Genomic DNA, 21,210 nt, shown 5'->3' on the forward strand with positions numbered 1-21,210 from the left:
GTGCAGCTACTCCTCTTACCCTTCTAATGCTGTCTGTCTTGTCTCTGTTGGTGCAGGAGGTGCTTCAGCCTCATCTCTGTGCTCTAGGATTTTCTCAGTGGTGTCTTGTCCATGAATGGTTTTTAGTTGTTCTTCTTGTGAGGGGGAGAGAAGTTGGGAACAACCTATGTTGTCATCTTGGTGACATCACTCCTGTTGTGATTTAATTATTAATATGGACCCAGAGGCAATGAGGGGTGGTGAGGCAAATGTCCAGGGTATTGTCATTAAACGTGTTGTTTTTTCAGATGTAGGGATTCTCTCATTGTTTATAAGGAAGCTTCCTCTGCTGGCAAGGGAAGTCCAGGGATATTTGTCCATGTCACACCTATTGTTCCCATCCCAAGTTTCCCATCCCTTCCCCACCAAAACTGGTAGGTTTGAGGGTTAAATTGGTGCTGCAACCTTGCAGTCCTTATAATTAGGCCATGAGATTGGTCATCTGCCATGTCAATCCAACAACTACAGAAGATGAGGAGTTACTACAGTGCTGTTACAGAGGCTTTCTGATTGCCTATTGCATTCTCAGTTGCTCATTTATAGCTTTCCCTTTATGTTTTTCATAATGTACATTCTCTATTGCTGTCATAAGAAGCCAGTTGACCCAAAAATCTTTATTATAGTTTGTCATTATATCAATGAAGTGCCTTAATCTTTCTCACAACTTGTCCTCCACCTGCACCTTATCCTATGCCAGATTTGGTAATAATTTGAGAAATCATGATGTCATTGCATATTATGAATTATCAGTGTCCCATCCTGGCAGGAAGCAGATAGCGCACTTAAACTGAATAATTTAGTTATGTAGCCACTTTGTGAGCTGGGAGGCGGAGTATCATATGTACTATCCTAAATGAATATGACAGCTGTTGTAAGAAATTAAGTAAATTGAAGATTATGGTCCATATAGCCAAAAATATAAGGTAAAGACAGCCCTTTTACATAGTTATGGTAGCTACTTAAGAATTATGTTAGACATTCAATTGTTAAATCATGGCAAATCTTGGAATAGACTCAATATGATTATATCTCAGTATAATTTCATAAGAAGAGCTTTAGCTTCTCATCTGTCCAATGAACTATATTTCCCTATTCTTAAGTATTTGATAAAACAATAAAAATGTTCAGAATTAGAAAAATATTTTTTTACCACCCTTCAATGAATTGTCTTTCATTTTAATTTTTTCTGTTGTTAATGTTAGTATCCCAAGGAGATAACTTTGGAAGCATTTTCAGTTATTGTCACCCAGATGCTGGGAATCAGTCTGGGAATATCATATGATGACCCAAAGAAATGTCAGTGTTCAGGAGCAATCTGTATAATGAATCCAGAAGCTATGTAAGTTTTTTAAAAATAAGATTTATTTATTGGTTATGTTTATTTTTTTATATATTTAAGGTGCAAAAATTTAGTATTTACTTATGGGACAAATTAGCTATAAATGGACTAAGTACTACAAAATAGAAACACGAAATTTTAAGTGTAAGAGGAATATGGAAGGAGGTGTACCATTAAGAACACTCAAGGCTAACAAGTGATGTCAGCATCATGGCGGGGTGATTGTTCCCTTTGTCTCTCCCCTCTAAGTTACATCTAAACAAAGATTCATTAACCAACAGAGGATTCTCTACACAACACAACAGGACCCTTAAGAGATCCACACAGCTATACATCTGAAGGTGGGTGTACTGGACCCCCGGGAAGTAGTAGAACTAAGGGAGTGGACCTCCCCCACCCCGGCTGAAGTGATCCAGGACATAGATCCTCACATAGCAGCCGGCGCAACTGTGAGTGGAGGGGGGGACAACCTGGTTGATACATGAACGCTTTCAGAGTGGTAGCCCGGACTGCAGGAGCGCCCACCATGCCGTGCTGCCCCTGACCATGCAGATTCTCCCCACCAGTTGTGGTGGCTTAGTCCCTGCAAAGGCACCTTGCCTGCTGAGTGCAGTGCTGGCCCTTGCGAAGGCACCCAGCCTGCCAAGTGCAGCAGCCCATGGAACCTGCCTGTCAAGTCCAGCACTAGCCCATGCAAAGGTGCCCTACCCACATGATCACGACTACCTGATGAGCACAGTGGCCCCACCTGCAAGAGCGCAACCCACTCACCCACCAAACGCAGCAGCTAGCCCTCATGAAGGCGCCCTTCATGCACGAGTGTGACCTGCCTGCCAAGTGCAGCAGCCCTGTCCATGTGAGTATGACTCACTGAGCGGCTGCAGCCAGCTGGTACGAATGCAGAGCAGCCCAAATGGCACAACTCAGAGCAGATGGGGCAGAAACAGAAAACACAGCCCCTACCTCCCCCGGAAGTGACAGTAGGTGGAATCTGCGACCAGATACTACCACATATGCACTGGCAGAGGATCAATTCATCAAACACCGTGAAGAGCTACAGTAACACTGCAGAACAGAAGGAAAATGACAAGTATCCAGAAACCAAACCTGAAGTCACAGAAGATTACAATTTAAATGACAGAGAATTCAAAATAGTTGTCATTAAGAAACTCAACGAGTTACCAGCAAACACAGAAAGACAGTTCAGTGATCTCAGGAATAAAATTAATGAGCAGAAGGAATATTTCACCAAAGAGATTGAAGCCCTTAAGAAAACTATACAGAAATTCTGGACACAAAGAACACAATTTATGAGATAAAAAATAACGTAGAATCCATAAAAAATAGAGCAGATCTTATAGAGCAGAGAGTAAGTGGCATAGAAGATAGAAATCTAGAAATGCTTCAGATGGAGGAGAAAATATAGAACTAAGATTTTTAAAAAAATGAAGTGTATGGTATAGCCATACTTATATTAGACAAAGCAGACTTCAATATAAAAAAGATAATGAGAGACAAAGAGGGGCAGTATATAATAATGAGGGACATTCCACCAAGAGAACATAAAACTTATTAATATATATGCACCTAACACAGGAGCACCAAAGTATACAAAGCAACTGTTAATAGACCTAAAGGGAGAAATTGACAGCAACACAAAAATAGTAGGGGAACTCAACACCCCACTTAAATCAACGGACAGGTGATTCGGACAGAAAGTCAACAAAGAAACAATGGCCTTAAATGAAACACGAGACCAGATGGTCTCAATAGCTATATATAGAACATTCCATCCCCAAACAGCAGAATACACATTCTTCAGTGCACATGGAGAATTTTCAAAGATAGACCATATGTTGGGAAACAAGGCAAGCCTCAATAAATTTAAGAAGATTGAAATCATCTCAAGCATCTTTTCTGACCACAGTGCTCTGAAATTAGAAATCAACTACAAGTGAAAAACTGGGAAAGTCATAGATATGTGGAGACTAAACAGCATGCTACTGAAAAACCATTGGATCAATGAAGAAATCAAAGGAGAAATCAAAAAATGCCTGGAGACAAGTTAAAATGAAAACATAACATACTAACTCTTATGGGATGCAGCACAAGTGGTGCTAAGAGGGAAATTTATAGCGATACAGGCCTACCTCAACAAACAAAAAAAACTCAAATAATTAATCTTAAACTACACTTAACAGTGTGAGAGGTAGACTCATATACTTTATTTAGAAAGGGTTTGGAGAGGTTGGTAGTTGTTGTTGCTTTTAATGGGAGGAAGATGGGATTGGGGGGATGTGGAATGAGACTGGTGTGTGTGTGTGTGTGTGTGTGTGTGTGTGTGTGTGTATTTTGGGAGGTTTTTGATTGCTGTTTCCTTCTCTTTACTTATTTATTCTATTCAGATTCTCTATTTCTTCTTGATTCAGTTTTAGGAGGTTGTATGAGTCTAGGAATTTATCCGTTTCTTCTATGTTATCCAAGTTGTTGGTATATAGCTTTTTATAGTATTCTCTTATAATCCTTTGTATTTCTGTGGTATCCGTTCTTATTTCTCCTCTTTCATTTTTAATTTTATTTGTGCCTTCTCTCTTCTTTTCTTAGTGAGTCTGGCTAAGAGTTTGTCAATTTTGTTTATCTTCTCAAAGGAGCAGCTCTTAGTTTCATTGATCCTTTCTATTGTTTTTTTAGTTTCTATTTCATTTATTTCTGCTCTGATTTTTATTATTTTCCTCTTCTCCTCACTTGGGGCTTGGTTTGTTCTTCTTTTTCTACTTCTCTTAGGTGTAGGTTAAGATTAATTATTTGAGATTTTTCTTGTTTGTTGAGCTAGGCCTGTATTGCTGTAAATTTCTCTCTTAGTACCACTTTTGCTTATCCCATGAGTTGGTATGTTGTATTTTCATTTTCATTTGTCTCCAGGTATTTTTTGATTTCTCCTTTGATTTCTTCATTGATTCAATGGTTTTTAAGTATCATGTTGTTTAATCTCCACATATTTGTGCCTTTCCCAGCTTTTCTCTTGTAGTTGACTTGTAGTTTCATAGCATTGTGGTCAGAAAAGATGCTTGATATGATCTAAATCTTCTTAAATTTATCAAGACTTGCCTTGATCCCATTTATAATCACAACAAAAAGAATAAAATATCTAGGAATAAATTTAACCAGGGAGGTGGAAGACCTATACACTGAAAACTATAAGACATTGAAAGAAATTGAAGAAGACGCAAAGAAATGGAAAGATATTCCATACTCTTGGATTGGAAGAATAAACATAGTTAAAAGGTCCATATTACTTAAAGCAATCTATAGAATCAATGCAATCCCAATCAGAATCCCAAAGACATTCTTCACAGAAATAGAACAAAGAATGCTAAAATTTATATGGAACAACAAAAGACCCCGAATAGCCAAAGCAATCCTGAAAAAAAAAGAACAAAGCTGGAGATATCACAATCTCTGACTTCAAAATATACTACAAAGCTACAATAATCAAAACTGCATGGTACTGGCACAAAAACACAGATCAATGGAACAAAATTGAGAGCCCAGGAATGAAACCACACATCTGTCAATAGCTGATCTTTGACAAAGGAGGTAAGAACATACAATGAAGAAGGGAAAGTCTCTTCAATAAATGTTTTTGGGAAAACTGGGCAGCCACATGCAAAAGAATGAAAATAGACCATTATCTTATAGCATGCGCAAAAATTAACTCAAAATGGATTAAAGACTTGAATGTAAGACCTGAGACCATAAAACTCCTAAAAGAAAATACGGGCAGTACACTCTTGGACATCGGTCTTAGAAAGATATTTTCAAATACCGTGTCTACTCAGGCAAGGGAAAGAAAAGGAAAAATAAATAAATGGGGCTATATCAGACTAAAAAGCTTTTGCAAGGCAAAGGAAACCATGAAAACAATGAAAAGACAACCCACCAACTGGGAGAAAATATTTCCAAATCATATATCCAATAAGGGGTTGATTTCCAAAATACATAAAGAACTCATACAACTCAACAACAACAAAAAACAAACAACCTGCTCAAAAAATGGGCAGGGGATATGAACAGACATTTTTTTGAAGAAGATATACAGATGGCCAACAGGCATGTGAAAAGATGTTCAACATCACTAATTATTAGGGAAATGCAAATCAAAACTACAATGAGATATTACCTTATACTTGTCACAATGGGTATAATTAACAAGACAAAAAATAACAAATTTTGGAGATGATGTGGAGAAAAGGGAATCACATACACTGCTGGTGGAAATGCAAACTGGTGCAGCCACTACGAAAAACAGTATGGTGATTTCTCAAAAAATTAAAAGTAGAAATACCATACGATCCAGTTATCCCACTACTGGATATTTATCCAAAGAACATGAACTCAGCAATTCAAAAAGATTTATGTACCCCTATGTTCATTGCAGCATTATTCACAGTAGCCAAGGCGTGGAAGCAACCCAAGTGCCCACCAACGGATGAATGGACAAAGAAGATGTGGTATATATACACACACACACACAATGGATACCACTCAGACTTAAAAAAAAGACAAAATCGTGCCACTTGCAACATGGGGGCGGGGCGAGGGTGAAAGTGGTAAAGGGGCATATGTATGGTGACGGATAAAAACTAGACTATTGGTGGTGGGCACAAAGCAGTCTATAGGGAAACTGATATTTAATAACGTACACTTGAAATTTCACAACGTTATAAGCCAATATGACGTCAATAAAATAATAAAATTAAATAAATAGGAATGTTATATGGTGGGTTTTCCTTTTTTGAAAGAAGCATCTAGTGACTTTGGAAGATGAAGTTTGAAGTAAGGAGAAATCAGTAGGAGGCTATTGAGTCCAAGTAAAAGATCAGGAAGACTTAATTTAAGTAACTTTTACAGTGGTTCAGATAGCATGGGGTTTTACAAATATAAACTATTTAATAGTTTGAATATTTATTCAGTTCATTTCCTAATTACATACAAGTTATGTGTTTTGTAGAAAATGTCATCTTATGATGTTATTTTGGAAAAAAAGTTAATTTACTTCTTTTTTTTTTTTTTTTTTTTTTTTTAATTTTTTGTTTATTGCAGTAACATTGGTTTATAACATTGTAAAAATTTCAGGTGTACATCATTGTACTTCTATTTCTGCAATTTACTTCTAAACAAAAAGAACAGTCAATGTTAACAAATCCAGTATGCAAGATACATTAGCAAAGGAATTCTCCTTAGGCTGTATATTTTATGAAATCACTTAGTAAGGATCTTTAAAAATATATCAGTAGGCCAAAACAAGTGGCATTTGTTTTTAGACAGAATTTTTGGTTTTGCTTTTAGAGTAGTTTAATGTTGTAGAAAAACTACCATCGAAAGAATAAGAAGTCCTGGTTGGAGACCTGTATCAAATATATAATATTTGTGTGACTCTGGAGAAATTACTCAACCTTGCTTAGATTTATTTTTTTCATCTTTAAAATGAGAATGATTATGCCTATTCTCTTATTTCACAGAGTGATGTAAGAATGAAATGAGAAAATAAAATGGGAGAGTATTTTCTAAACCGTAAAATCCCATAAATATGTGATAGATTAGTTACAGTGATTTCTGTTTGCCAGTGTACCCCCAATAGTATATATCAGTCAAGGGTTAGGCAGGTGTCACGAGTATTCTACAGTGTTTTTATTTGTGAAAAGGGCTTGTGCTAAATGTGACCTGTTCATAACTGAAGAAAAATCAAAAGCTACAAGTGAAAATAAGGTATTAATTTTTGCAACCATACTCTTTTTATAGTTACTCTTAAGCACTATGCAAGGGTTAACTCTTACATTTTAAAAATAGCTCAAACTCAAACATATAAATCTATGTGTATGCACACATGTTATATTAATTATCTCTAAATGGATTATATATACAAACAATATTTTATACATATATAAAGTATTATATATTTTATTAAATTAAATATATAATAAATTAAATAAATATTATAATAATATGTTTATTAAATCCAATATATAATTTATAAAGCTATATAAACAAAATGAGAATTACTATTTTGGGCCTATTGTCCGTTTGGCCAGCTATTCTCAAGTATGCTGTGACTTGTATGCGTAGGTCACCCAGAGTCTAGTATTAATGACAGTAAGAATAACAGCTATTTATGTTGTGCTTACTATGTGCTAGAGACCATCCCAAACACTTAACATATATTAGCTCATTTGATTCTCACAACAGCTCTATAGGGCAGGTCTTATTATTCCCATTTTTACAGATGAGAAACTGAGTTATAAAAAGGATAATTATCATGCTCAGATAGCTAGTTTGTGGCAGACCTGAGTTGTGAACTCAGGCATTCTGGCTTTAGAATCTGTACTAGTATACTTTTAGATTCCTATGGTACTTTATAATATTTAAAATGCTTTCATACATGTTCTCCAGTTTCTTATAAAACTCTTGTGATGTGTATAGGGCAAGTGTTATCTTAATTTTAACAAAAGATATATATATATCTTTTGCATTTCCACAGTCCATCTTATATATTATTTTATGTAATTTTCAAAGAAGGCATGAGAACAAGTAAGGAGAAAATATTATTATTTCCATTTAATGTTTTTTATTTTTAAAACGTCCCTGGAGTCCAGACAGCCTAAATGACTCTACATTGGATATACAGTTAATTAGTGGCCAAACTTCAGCTGCTGTCAGTAATATCACCAATGATTTATTGAGCACTTACTATAAGCCACAGAGCTGTATTAGGCCCTTTCCTTGTTTAATTATATTTAGTCCTCACAAGAGTGCTATGAAGTGGATGGGTATTATCTCTCTTTTGAAGATGAGAAAACTGAGACTTAGAGAGTATAATAGCTTTTCCTAAAGCCTCAAGTCACAGGGTTGGTAGTAGGCAACAGGTTTATCTAACTCAAAGCTTTGTTATTTTCTCTACTCCATACTGACTTCATATAGAAGACAGTTAATATATTAGAATTAACTTAAACCAAGTAGAAAGAGAACATTAGTATGTGTGTGTACAAACTTGATTCTTATACTTCAGTGATCCTTCTAATACAGTCATGCGTTGCTTAACAACAGGGATGCGTTCTGAGAAGTGGGTCGTTAGGCAATTTCATCATTGTGTGAACATCATAGAGTATACTTACACAAATCTAGATGGTATACTACACACCGAGGCTATATGGTACTAATCTGTGGGACCACTGTTGGTCCATCATTGACCAAAACGTCAGTATGCGGCTCATGATTATATATTATTTTGATCATTTAATTTATATCTACTTTAAAAAAATGGGTAGCTCTTGCCTTAAACCCTCAGTTTCTAGGCAGTCTGAACACAGAAATGAGTTCAGAAGTGGAGAGAGGAAAGAGGCATAGAAAATTGCAATAGCTATGAATGTAGGAACGTAGGGAAAACTCAGGGTCAAGGTATGCTCACTGATCTGGTTGCATCATTTTACAAAAAGGCAAAAACATTTAGGAGGAGCATGGAGTTATCAGTTTAAAGGCATTGAATTATTTTATTCATATTCTTTCTGTTAATTCCTTGCTAAGAGCAATTTCATTAAGCTATGGAAGTTTGATTGAGGGAGTGGGGATACCATTTTGGAGTATGGAATACATTGAGGGGAGCATGAAACTTTGGAATCTTTCACTTGTTTGCTAATTTTTCTAACCTTTCATTTTCTCATCTGAAAAATGAGGGTCATGATAGCTACATAATACAGTTGTTGTGAGGATTCAAGTAATTAAGATATTTGTAAGTTATTTATCATTGTGGTGGTATGTCTTATTATTTGAGGAGTAGGGAAGGCCTAGGAGGGTATTAAAATGGTGGTGTAGGGATACACAAGAGCAGTGAGAACAGGGAATTTAGGGGAAAAAAGTGTAGCAGAGAGAAAGACTCTGAAGGAAAATGAAATAATGTAAAAGATAAACTTTTCTTTTTTCAAAATGCTGTCGGTTCTAACCCCAACTTCAGAAAACTACTTTCTTTCCCATCATTTCCTTCTGTCACTTAATTTCTCTGTTCTTTGAACATAGAACTTAGGCTACTTATATCGTAGTTTCAATAAGCTTTTATAAAATAATTTGGGAAGAAAGCTAACATAGCATTAGAATTCAGAGTGCAAAATCTCAACCAAAAAATGAAAAAAAAAAGCTCCAGATAATTGATTACAAATAAACTTTGGGAATACATGTTCTCAAGAACTGCCATTATGGGGCAGCAAAAAGGTGAATGAGTAGGGATTATATATAGTTGACTATAAATAGTTCCCAGAGCTAAAATAGTATACAGTTTTTTAGTTAAAAATTTTCTTCACCTTTCTGCTTTGGTGGTAAGATCATCAAAATTTCTTGTATATAGTAAAATATCTATTAATATTTTATTGAATTATGTAATGTTCAAAGATGAATTTTTGAGTAAAAAGTAACTGAATTTGAGGTCTTAAACAACTGTGTATGAATACCTAATCATGCTAATTTATGAACTGTCTGATTTTGGTGAGGTTTTTAGCTTCTCTGAACTTTAGTTCAATTACTATAAAATGCTGATGACAAGACCAGCCTCCCTGGTTTGTGGTGAGGATTAAATAATCAAGTATATAAAATGTCTGGCGAATATTAGGTGCTCAATAAATGTCAGTTTCCTCCTTGCCTTACAGATTTTTACTACATATTGAGAGTGATTCATCCTACGCATATATTCTTTGAAGTTATCTTTATTAGTCGGTATATGGACATAATTATATAAAATTTTGATTAATATAGTTTCTCTGAGATCTTTAAGAAAGTTCAGGACTAAGCACAGTATAGTCTGTTTAATAAAAGTTTGTTGTTATTATGAAGAATCAATAGACAGTTGATTGTACATTTGCTATGAGCTGTGCTGGTAATAAGTGATACCGACAATAAGGAGGACAAAATTCCTGCCCCAAGCAACTAGCAATTTAATTCATTATCTGTTCTATTGTATATGTGCTACAAACCTATGAGTAAACATTGAAAAAACATTGAAATAGAAGAGATTCAAACTTTCAAAGGGCTTGGTTCTTAATTTTATAATGGTCAAGGGAAAGATGGAGGAAGAAGAAGAGAAATTTAGAGTTATTGATACACATCTGGGAATTTATGTAAATGGATACAGGGTTTTCTCCATGCCATCATTTCAGTTTTATTTCACCTAGGCAGAGGCATCATACACGTATATAACCATTTTTTCCTCTGTATACAAGAATTTGCATACAGTCACATCCAAAAGCTCAAAAATTTCTCTTAGCTGGAATTAGTTTGTAATGCATTTAAAAATAAAATTATTCTTAATTTTTTTATTGTGGTAGGAATAGTTAACAGGAGTCCCCTTAAATTTTTAAATATACAATATAGTATTGTTAAATATAGGTGCTATGTTGTACAGCAGATATCTAAAATGTATTCATCTTACATAACTGAAACTTTATACCCATTGAACCCCATTTAGACTCCATTTCCCCCTCATTCTAGCCCCTAACAACCACTATTCTACTCTCTGCATCCATGAGTTCGACTAAAATATCTCATTTAAGTGAGCTTATACAGTATTTGTCCTTCTGTGACTAGCTTATTTTATTAGCATAATGTCCTTGAAGTTCATCTGTGTTGTTGCATATGGCAGGATTTCCTTCCTTTTTTAAGGCTGAATAATATTCCATTGCACATATGTATCCCATTTTCTTTATCCATTCATCTGTCAATGGACATTTAGGTTACTTCCATGTCTTTGCTATTGTGAATAATGCTGCACTGAACATGGGAGTGCAGGTATCTCTTCAAGATCCTGATTTTAATTATTTTGGACATGTACCCAGAAGTAGCAATGCTGGATCATATGGTAGTTCTATTTTTGATTTTTTGAGGAACCTCCCTACTGTTTTTCACAGTAGCTGTACCAATATACATTCCCACCAACAGTGTACCATGGTTCCAATTTCTCCACATTCTCTCCAACACTTATCTTTTTTTATGATAACAGCCTCTTAACAGGTGTGAGGTGATATCTTATTATGGTTTTGATTTGCAATTCTCTGATGATTAGTCATGTTGAGCACCTTTTCATGTACCTGTTGGCCATTTATGTGTCTTCTTTGGAGAAATGTCTATTTAAGTCCTTTGCCCATTTTCTGATTGGGTTGTTCTTTGCTATTGGGTTGTGTTTAATTTTGTTTTAATAAGGACATGTATTCCAGTGAATGAAATTACATAACCTCCTCAAGAATGATTTTGGCCTCTAAGTACTTGTTATGAACGTTTATCATTACCTATTAAATTTAGCATTTTGAAATTAATTTATATATTATAGAATTGTGTTTTCAGCAGTATATTGACAATGACATTATATGGATTCATCTTTAGGCAATCCAGTGGTGTGAAGACATTTAGCAGTTGCAGTTTGAGTGACTTTGAAAATTTCATTTCAAAAATGGGTGTCAAATGTCTTCAAAATAAGCCACAAATGCAATCGCCTCCAACATCAATTTGTGGTAACCGCAGAGTAGAGGGAAATGAAGACTGTGACTGTGGTACTGAGGAAGTAAGTCTGATAACTAGGAAAATTGATTAATAAATTTGTTGTTTTAGTTCATCTTTTTGTCATAAATGCTATATATCTCAAATATGACTGAGTACCATGCAGAATATTGGCAGTATGTGAAATCAAGGTTGAAATACAAAAATATACTGTCTAGGTTTTATAGATTGAAGAGTTTTGAACAAATATAAAATGTACTCCCAAAAAATTATTGCTGATGGGAAAAAAGGTGAATCTCGAATGAGCTTTTGGGTTCCAGACTAAATATATAATATTTTTCCAAGCCTGTGCTTAACCTTTCGACATTTTATAAATGCCTAATTGAAGATGAATGTGTCAGCGGACCATCAAGAATCCTTCAGGGTATTACTTCACAATGGAATCAATAGTATGGTGAGGGAAGACTGTGTTAATGTTACAGTCTGAACATTGGGTGATTTGGATTATTCACTTGCTAGGGAAGCACTGAAAATATAATAAATGCAAAAGGTCCAGGAAATAATGCTTCTAGACATTTCAATATTTGCAGCAACAAAGCAGATATTATAAATTGCCATGATTACAAGATAGATGGAAAAGATATTAGGGTTTTATACATACAGGGGTCTGAATGTACTTGTACCCATATCACATTGTTTTAATTACTATGCCTTTGTGTTATGTTTTACCATTTGGTAGAACAAGTCTTCCCTCTTTACTTTTCTTCATTTATTTTAAAATTAGTTTTATTGGGAGATAATCAACATACAATAAAATGCACCCATTTTAAGTGTACAGATTGATGTGTTTTGACAAATGTGTATAAGCATACGTGCAATTAAGATATAGATTCTTTTAATTATCTGCAAAAGTTTATTCATGTCTCTCTGCAGTCATTCCCACCTCTACTCATCTCCAGGCAACTTCTAATTACAGCAGTTTTACCTGATCTAGAAAGTCATATGAACGGAATGATTCAGCACATATTCTTTGTGTCTGGCTTCTTCTGTTCAATGCAGTGTTTTCGAGACTCACCCACATTGTTTTATGTCACAATACTTTCTTCCTTTTTGTTTTGAATAGCATTTCATTGTTTACATATACCACAATGTGTTTTTCCATTTGCCTGCTAATGGACATTTAAGTTGTTAACAGTACTGAGCTATTATTCTGAATTCCTAAAAGTTGAATTGCTGTGTCATATGCTGTGTGGGTGTTTGTAAGAAACTGCCAAACTATTTTCCAAAGTAGTTGCATCGTTTTACACTTCTATCAGCAACATGTGAAACTTTAATTTCACATCTTCACCAAAATTTGACATTGTAGACTTTAAAATTTTAGCCATTCATTTTGGTTTGTATTTCTTTGATGACTCTAATGATGTTGAGCATGTTCTCATGTCCCTTTGGCTGTTTTTTGTTTGAATAATCCATTCCAATCTTTCACCAGTTTTTAAAATTAGGTTGTTTGTTTTTTATTATTGATTTGTAAGAGTTCTTTATACAGACGAGACCAGACCTTGTCAGACATGTATATTACAAATATTTGTTTCCAGTCTATGGATTTCCTTTTCAGTTTCTGAACATCTTTGAGTAGCAGGCATTTTTCATTTGTATGAAGTCCAATTTATCATTTTTGTCTACTGTGGTTGTGATTTTTTGTGTCCTAAAAAATCTTTGCTTACCCAAGATCATGAATATTTTCTCCTATGTTTTCTACTAGAATTTGCACTATTATAACTTTTACATTTAGTCTGTGATCCATTTTGAGTTTGTTTTTGTGTTTGGTGAGAGATTTGGATTGAGGTTCATTATGCTCCATACAAAAATCAAATTTTTGTAGCAGTATTTGTTAAAATGACTATCTGTTCACATTGTATTACCTCAGTGTCCTTATGAAAATAAATTACCATACATGTGTATCTATTCTGGATTCTTTTCTGTTTATTTATATGTCTGTTCTTATGCCAATTCTACACTGTCTTAATTAACGTACTTTTATAGTAAGTCTTGAAAACAATGTAAATCATCCAAATTTGTTTCTCTTTCCAACATAGTTTTACCATTCTAGGACCTTTGTCTTGTCATATAAATTGGAGAATCAGCATGTGAATGTAGGGACTTTGATTGGAATTGTGTTGTATCCATTACAATCACCCACCAATTTTGGGGGAATTACTTTCTTACCAATACTGAGTCTGCCAATCTATGCACGTGGTGTCTCTCTCCACTTATTTAGGTCTTCTTTAATTTATTTAGTTCTTCTATAGTTTACTTGTTTTGATAGTATTGCTTTAAAATTTTATTTAGCAATTGTCCGTTGCTAGTATAAAAAATGCAATGGACTTCTGTGAGTTCATCTTGGATTTAGTGTTGATTAGAAGTGCTGAGAGTGTTCTTCTTTGTTTGGTTCTTGTTTTTAGGAGGAAAGCTTTCTGACTTTCACCATTAAATATATTAGATATAAGCTTTTCTTTTCTTTTTTTTTTTAGCAGATGCCCCTTATCATCTTAAGTTTCCTTCTATTTCTAGTTAGCTGAGAGGTTTTTTTTTAATTATTGAATTAATTTGATGTTTAACATTGTGTAAATTTAAGGTGTACAGTGTGTTACTTTGATACATTTATATATTGTTATATGATTGCCAATGTAGCAATATTTATCACATTACACGATTATAGTACAATATTATTGTCTGTATTCATTATACTGTACACTAGATCTCTATGGCTTATTTGCTATTCATTACAAGTTTGTACCCTTAAATACCATCACTTTTATTCTCCCACTCCCACCCCTGGTAACCACTGTTGTATTCTCTGTTTTTTACAGGTTTAACTTTTATAGATTCCACATATAAGTGACATCATACAGTACTTGTCTTTCTCTGTCTGACTTATCTTGCATAGCATGTGCTCGAGGTCCATCCATATTGTCACAATGGAAGGATATCTTCCTTTCTCATGGCTGAATAATATTCCATTGTGTATATGTAGCATGTCTTTTTTATCCATTAATCAGTTGATGGGCATTTGGCTTGTTTCCATATGGTTGGCTGTTGTGAATAATGCTGCAATAAAAATGGGAGTACATATATCTCATTGAAATCCTGTTTTCGTTTCCTTTGGGTATATACCCAGAAGTGGAATTGCTGAATCATATGGTAGGTCTATTTTGAATTTTTTGTGGAAACTCCATATTGTTTTCCATAGTGGTTGGACCATTTTACATTCCTGCCAACAATATATAAGTGTTCCATCTTCAGGACATCCTTGCCAGCACCTGTTGTCTCATCTTCTTTATAACCATTCTAACAGATGTGAAGTGATATCTCATTGTAGTTTTGATTTGCATTTCACTGATGATTATGATGTTGAGCATCTTTTCATGTGTATATTGTCCATTTTGATGTCCTCTTTGGAGAAATGTCTATTTAGTTCTTCTGCCCATTTTTTAATTGGATTGTTTGTTTTATTGAGTTGACTGAGTTCTTTATATATTTTAGATATTAACCCCTTATCCAGTACATGGTTTGCAGAAATTTTCTCCCATTCTGCAGGTTTTTTCATTTTGTTAATTGTTTGTTTTGCTGTGCAGAAGCTTTTGATTTTGATGTAGTCCCATTTGTTGATTTTTTCTTTTGTTGTTTGTGCTTTTGACATCATGTCTCCCAAATTATTGCCAAGAACTTTTTCCCTATGTTTTCTTCTAGGAGTTTTATGGTATCAGGTCTTATGTTTAAGTCTTTGATCCATTTTGAATTAAGTTTTGTGAGCGGTGTGAGATAAGGATTCAATTTCATTGTTCTACATGTGTTTCTTCAGTTTTCCTAGCACCAGTTGTTGATGGTGTGATGCTTCCAGCTTTGTTCTTTTTTCTTAGGATTGCTTTGGCTATTGAGGACCTTTTGTGGTTCCGGACAAATATTAGGATTGTTTCTTCTATTTTTGTGAAGAATGCCTTTGATATTTTGATTGGGATTGCATTGAGTCTATAGATCGCTTTGGGTGGTATGGTCATTTTAACAATATTAATTCTTCTGATCCATGAACATGAGATATCTCTCCATTTGTTTGTGTTCTCTTCAATTTCTTTCAGCAGGGTTTTGTAGTTTTCATTTTCGTGAAATGGAATTTCACATCATTTCATTTACAAATATTTCACTTCCTTGGTTATATTTATTCCTAAGTATTTTCTTGTTTTTGATGCTATTGTGAATGTGATGGTTTTCTTTCTTTCTTTTTCAAATGCTTTATCATTAGTGTAAAGGAATGCAATTGATTTCTGTATGTTAATTTTGTATCCTGCCACTTTACTGAAATTGTTGATTAATTCCAACAGTTTTTTGACTGATTCTTTGGGATTTTTTACATATAGGATCATATCATTAGCAAATAATGGCAGTTTTACTTCTTCCTTTCAAATTTGGATACCTTTTATTTCTTGTTCTTGCCTAATTGCTCGAGCTAGGACTTTCAGTACTATATTGAATAGGGGTGGTGAGAGTGGGCATCCTTGTCTTGTTCCTGATCTTAGAGGAAACTCTTTCAATTTCTCCCCATTGAGTATAATGTTTAGTTAGAGAGAGTTTTCAATCAAGAATTAGTGTTGAATTTTGTCAGATGTCTTATTTCTGTGTCTATTGAGCTGGTCATATGAGTTTTCTTCTTATTTTTCCTATTAATATGATGCATTTCATTATTATTATTAATTTTTTGTGTGTGAGGAAGATTAGCCCTGAGCTAACATCTGTTGCCAATCCTTCTCTTTTTGCTGAGGAAGTTTGGCCCTGGGCTAACATCTCTGCCCATCTTCCTCTACTTTATATGGGACACCACCACAGCATGGCTTGACAAGTCGTCCGTTGGTCAGCGCACAGGGTCCAAATCTATGAACCCTAGGCTGCCAAAGTGGTGTGGGCAAACTTAACTGCTACACCATCTGGCTGGCCCCCATTGATTGGTTTTTGAATGCTAACCCAACCATGCGTTTCTGAGATTAGCCCCACTTAAGTTATTCAATATATGTTGCTAGATTTAATTTGCCCATATTTTGTTCAGGATTATGGGACTTATTTTCACAAGGGGATTATGGTCTGCGGTTTTTTCTTTTCTTGTAATATTTTCTTCTAGTGTTGGCATCAGGGTAATTCTGGACTCATAAAATGAGTTGGAAAGTTCTCCCTTACTCCCTGCTTTCTGAAGGAATTTAAGATTGGTATTATTCCTATTTATTTGTTTATTTATTATTTTTATTGTGGAAGAGCACTTAACATGAGATCTACCCTCTTAAATCTATCCTCCTAGAAGTTTTATAGTTTTCCATTTTGCAGTTATATTTATGATCCATTTTAAGTTAATTTTTTTGTGAAAAGTGTAGGGTCAGTGTCTAGAGTAATTTTCCAGGTGTATGTGCAGTTGTTCCAGCATCATTTGTTGAAAAGACAATTCCATTCTCCATCAAATTGCATTCCCCCCGTTGTCAAAGATTTCATTATCACTGTGTAGTCTATTTCTGGGGTCTGTATTTTATTCCAATGATCACTTCGTCTATTCTGTGAACACCACACTGTCATTATTATAGTTGTTAGCAAGTTTTGAAGTTGGATATTGTCAGTCCTGCAATTTTCCTCCACCGTCTCCTCCTCTTCCTCTTCACCCTCCTCCTCCTCCTCCCCTCCTCTTCCTCCTGCTCTTTTCCTTCTTCTTCTTCTTCTCCCCATCCCCCTCCTCTTTCCTTGTTCTCCTTCTTCTTCTTCTTCTCCCCTCCCCTCCTCTTTCCTTCTTCTTCTCCTTCTTCTTCTCCGCCTCCTCCTCCCCCCTCCCCTCCTCCCCCTCCTCTTCCCTCCTGCTCTCCCCTCGTCCTCCCCCCTCCTCCTTCTTTTTCTCTTCTTTCCTCTTCCTCTTCTTCCCCTTCCCCTCCCCTCTCCCTCTCCCACTTCTTTTTCTTTCTTCATCTTCTCCTCCTCCTCCTCCCCCTCCTCCTGCTCCTTGTCCCCCTTCTCCTCCCTCTCCTACCCCTCCTCCTCCTTCTCCTCCTTCTTTTCTTTCTTCTTCTTCAGTATTGTGTTGACTATTTTGGATCTTTTGTCTCTCCATATAAACTTTAGAATCAGTTTGTCAATATCCACAAAATAACTTTCTAGAATTTTAATTGTAATTGCATTGAATCTCTTGATCAAGTTGGAAGATGACTTCTTAACAATATTGAGTCTTCCTATCCATGAATGTGGAATCTCTCTACATTTATTGATATCTTATTTGATTTCTTTTATTGAGTTTTGTAGTTTCTCTCATATAGATCCTAAAAAATTTTGTTATAACTGTTCCCAAGTACTTCATTGTTTTCGTGCTGATTTAAACAGTATGGGGTTTTTAAATTTCCAATTGCCATTTTTCATTCTTGGTATAAAGGAAAGCGATTGACTTTTGTACGTTAACTTTGTATCCAGCAGCCTTGCTATAATCACTTATTAGTTACAGGAGGTTTTTGTTGTTTGGTCAGTTATTTGGTCAATTATTTTGTTTACATAGCAATCATGTAATCTATGGGCAAAAACAGTTTTGTTTCTTCCTTCCCAACCTGTATATTTTAAATTTCATTTTCTTGTCTTATTGCATTAGCTGGGACTTCCAGTAAGATGTTGAAAGGAGTGGTGAGAGGGGGCATCCTTGCTTTGGTCCTGATTTTAGGAGGAAAGCAAATAGTTTCTCACCATAAGTATGATGTTAGCTGTAGGTTTTTTCTAGATGTTCATTATCAAATTGAGGAAGTATCATTCTATTCCTAATTGCTAACATTTTGTATAATAAGTGAGTGTTAGATTTTGTCAAATGCTTTTCCTACATCAATTGTTATGATCATATGATTTTTCTTCTTCAGCCTGTCAATAAGATGGATTACATTAATTGATGTTGGAATGATGAACCAGCCTTGTATACTTGTGATAAATGCCACTTGGTTGTGGTGTATAGTTCTTTTTATACATTGTTGGATTCACTTTCCTAATTTTTTGTTGAGGCTTTTTGCTTCTACGTTTATGAGACACATAGGTCTGTAATTTTCCTTTCTTATAATGTCTTTGTCTGGGCTTAGTATTAGGGTAATACTGGCCTCATAGAATGAGTTAGAAAGTGTCACATGTCAATGGTGGGAGAGTAATGTGTCTATGATTCCATGGGGTGAAGACAATAGGAGCTCCATGTTTAGTGCTTCTTTTGAATTCTGTCCTAGGCATTTCTTCTCTTGGTTGATTTTAATTTGTATCCTTTCCATATAATAGATGACAACTGTGAGTTTAACAGCTTTCAGTGAATTCTATGAATCCTTTCAATAAGTTATCAAACCTGAGGGTGGTTTTGGGACTCCACCGAACTTGTGATTGATGTAAGAAGTGAGGGCAGTCTTGGGGACTGTTCTCTTTAACTTTGCAGTAGGCCTAAATTCTGCACACCCTTTTCCCCCCAGCTTTATTGAGGTATTATTGATAAAGAAAAATTATATATATTTAAGGTGTACAATATGATGTATTGATATATGTATACATAGTGAAATGATTACAACAAAGTAATTAACGTATCTATGACCTCACACCATTATCTTTTTTTTTGTGGTGAGAATACATCACCTATTATCTTAGCAAATTTCAAGTATACAATATAGTATTGTTAATGATAGTCATCATGCTGTACATTAGATCCTGAGAACTAATTCATCTGATAAATGAAAGTTTGTAGTCTTGGATCAATATCTCCCCTTTCCTCCCACCCTCCAGGCACTGGTAGCCACCATTCTACTCTCTACTACTATTATACAATTTCTGAAAAAAGTTGTTTCATATATTTTGCCCCGTTTTCCAGTTGGATAAATATTAGTGGGACACCAGTTACTCTGTTGTGACCCAAAGTAAAAGTCCTACCTTACTATTTTAATTTTTTAGAGATGCAAAAATCTATAAATGTTGATAGCATTCATATTCTTCCCCAAAACTCAAAAAATAAGCCCAGTAAATGTAGCTCCTACCAAACTTTATATTATTGTCATGACGTATTTTTACTTGTGCATGTCACTCATTCATAGCAATGTGGACCTCATAGCTGTTGTAATCCGCAAACTTGTTTGCTGAAAGCAGGATCACAGTGTGACAGAGGATCATGCTGCAGGGACTGTCGAGTAAGTTTCAAGTTTATTAACATCTTCCAAGTATATAATGATTCATGTCTGGGATACTTTAAAACACGTAGATATATAGCCATAAGACAAAATAAATGACCTTTCAAATAAAGAAGATACTAAATTCAGCATCAGCTTTCTGATTTTGTGAACTTTAGTGCGTGTTGAGGCCTCCTTCTAATGCCATTATTCTCCCTAACTTGATACTGTTGTTTTTAAGTCTTTATTGAGAGCTGTTATAGAATTCTTCAGTACAGAAGGTCTCCATTAAGAGGGACTATTTTCATTCACTCTATCCAATATTTATATTTTTATAAATAAAAATGTTGTTACTGGCTGTGATAGGTATCTGTAGGTATGTAATTGAAAGATACCACAGTTTCCCATGCATGTGTAAATAATGAAACTTATGGGAAGTAACACTTTCCAAATGCTACATGTTAGCACAAAATTTAAACTATGAATTTATTATTCAAAGATCATTTGACTTAAAGATCATATTTTAGTTTATATGGTGAAGATGTTGACTCATGTCCCTTGTTTTCCTTTTCAACTCTTCCAATCTATTTGTAACAGATTCATCATATGAAAATCCCTCTGTTGAACTACCTGCCCTGGGTTCTGTGTTCTTGACTGTCCTTGACTGACACAGTTTTATGTTATTTTTTTCTAGAATCTTATAACATGGTTACATTCTTACCTCTGTGGCCTTTTTAGTGTCAGCTGGAAGTCATCAATTCAGAAGTATGAGATAGATGCCCATAAATATTCTTTATATAAATTTTCAGAATTCTATATGTGGAAGTGTTAATTAACTATAGGGTAATTCAGGATAAAAGTTACAATTGCGTTGCTTCCTCTGCAGACTTCTGTAGTTGAACTGCCTCTTTAATCACCCTTCAGTTTTCCTCTGTTTGTTCTCAGTTATTTATGTTTCACATTTGTCATGGAATTATAAATATTCCACACTAACAAGCTACAGTTCGAATAAACATATTTTATTCAGAAATTGTCTAAATTACACTTTGTTTCACCCAAAAGAAATAATTATCCAAGCTAAAAGTGATTTTTCCTCCCTTGCACCGAAAC

General features: G+C 34.8%; 1 protein-coding gene across 1 annotated transcript in view; it reads left to right on the top strand.

Moving 5' to 3' along the window:
• Nucleotides 1-21,210, top strand: part of ADAM32 (ADAM metallopeptidase domain 32) — a gene marked incomplete at its 5' end in the record, with an annotated part of 181,699 nt that overhangs the window by 126,925 nt on the left and 33,564 nt on the right. The window contains 3 exons of the mRNA XM_087418258.1: nt 1,242-1,378; nt 11,798-11,975; nt 20,029-20,199. Coding sequence (XP_087274384.1) covers nt 1,242-1,378; nt 11,798-11,975; nt 20,029-20,199 — 486 coding nt within the window. The remainder of the gene's footprint in view (nt 1-1,241; nt 1,379-11,797; nt 11,976-20,028; nt 20,200-21,210) is intronic.

This window comes from Ceratotherium simum, chromosome 28 (assembly GCF_057802395.1).
Source record: "Ceratotherium simum simum isolate JZ-2026a chromosome 28, ASM5780239v1, whole genome shotgun sequence".
In the NCBI taxonomy this organism is placed as follows: Eukaryota; Metazoa; Chordata; class Mammalia; order Perissodactyla; family Rhinocerotidae; genus Ceratotherium; species Ceratotherium simum.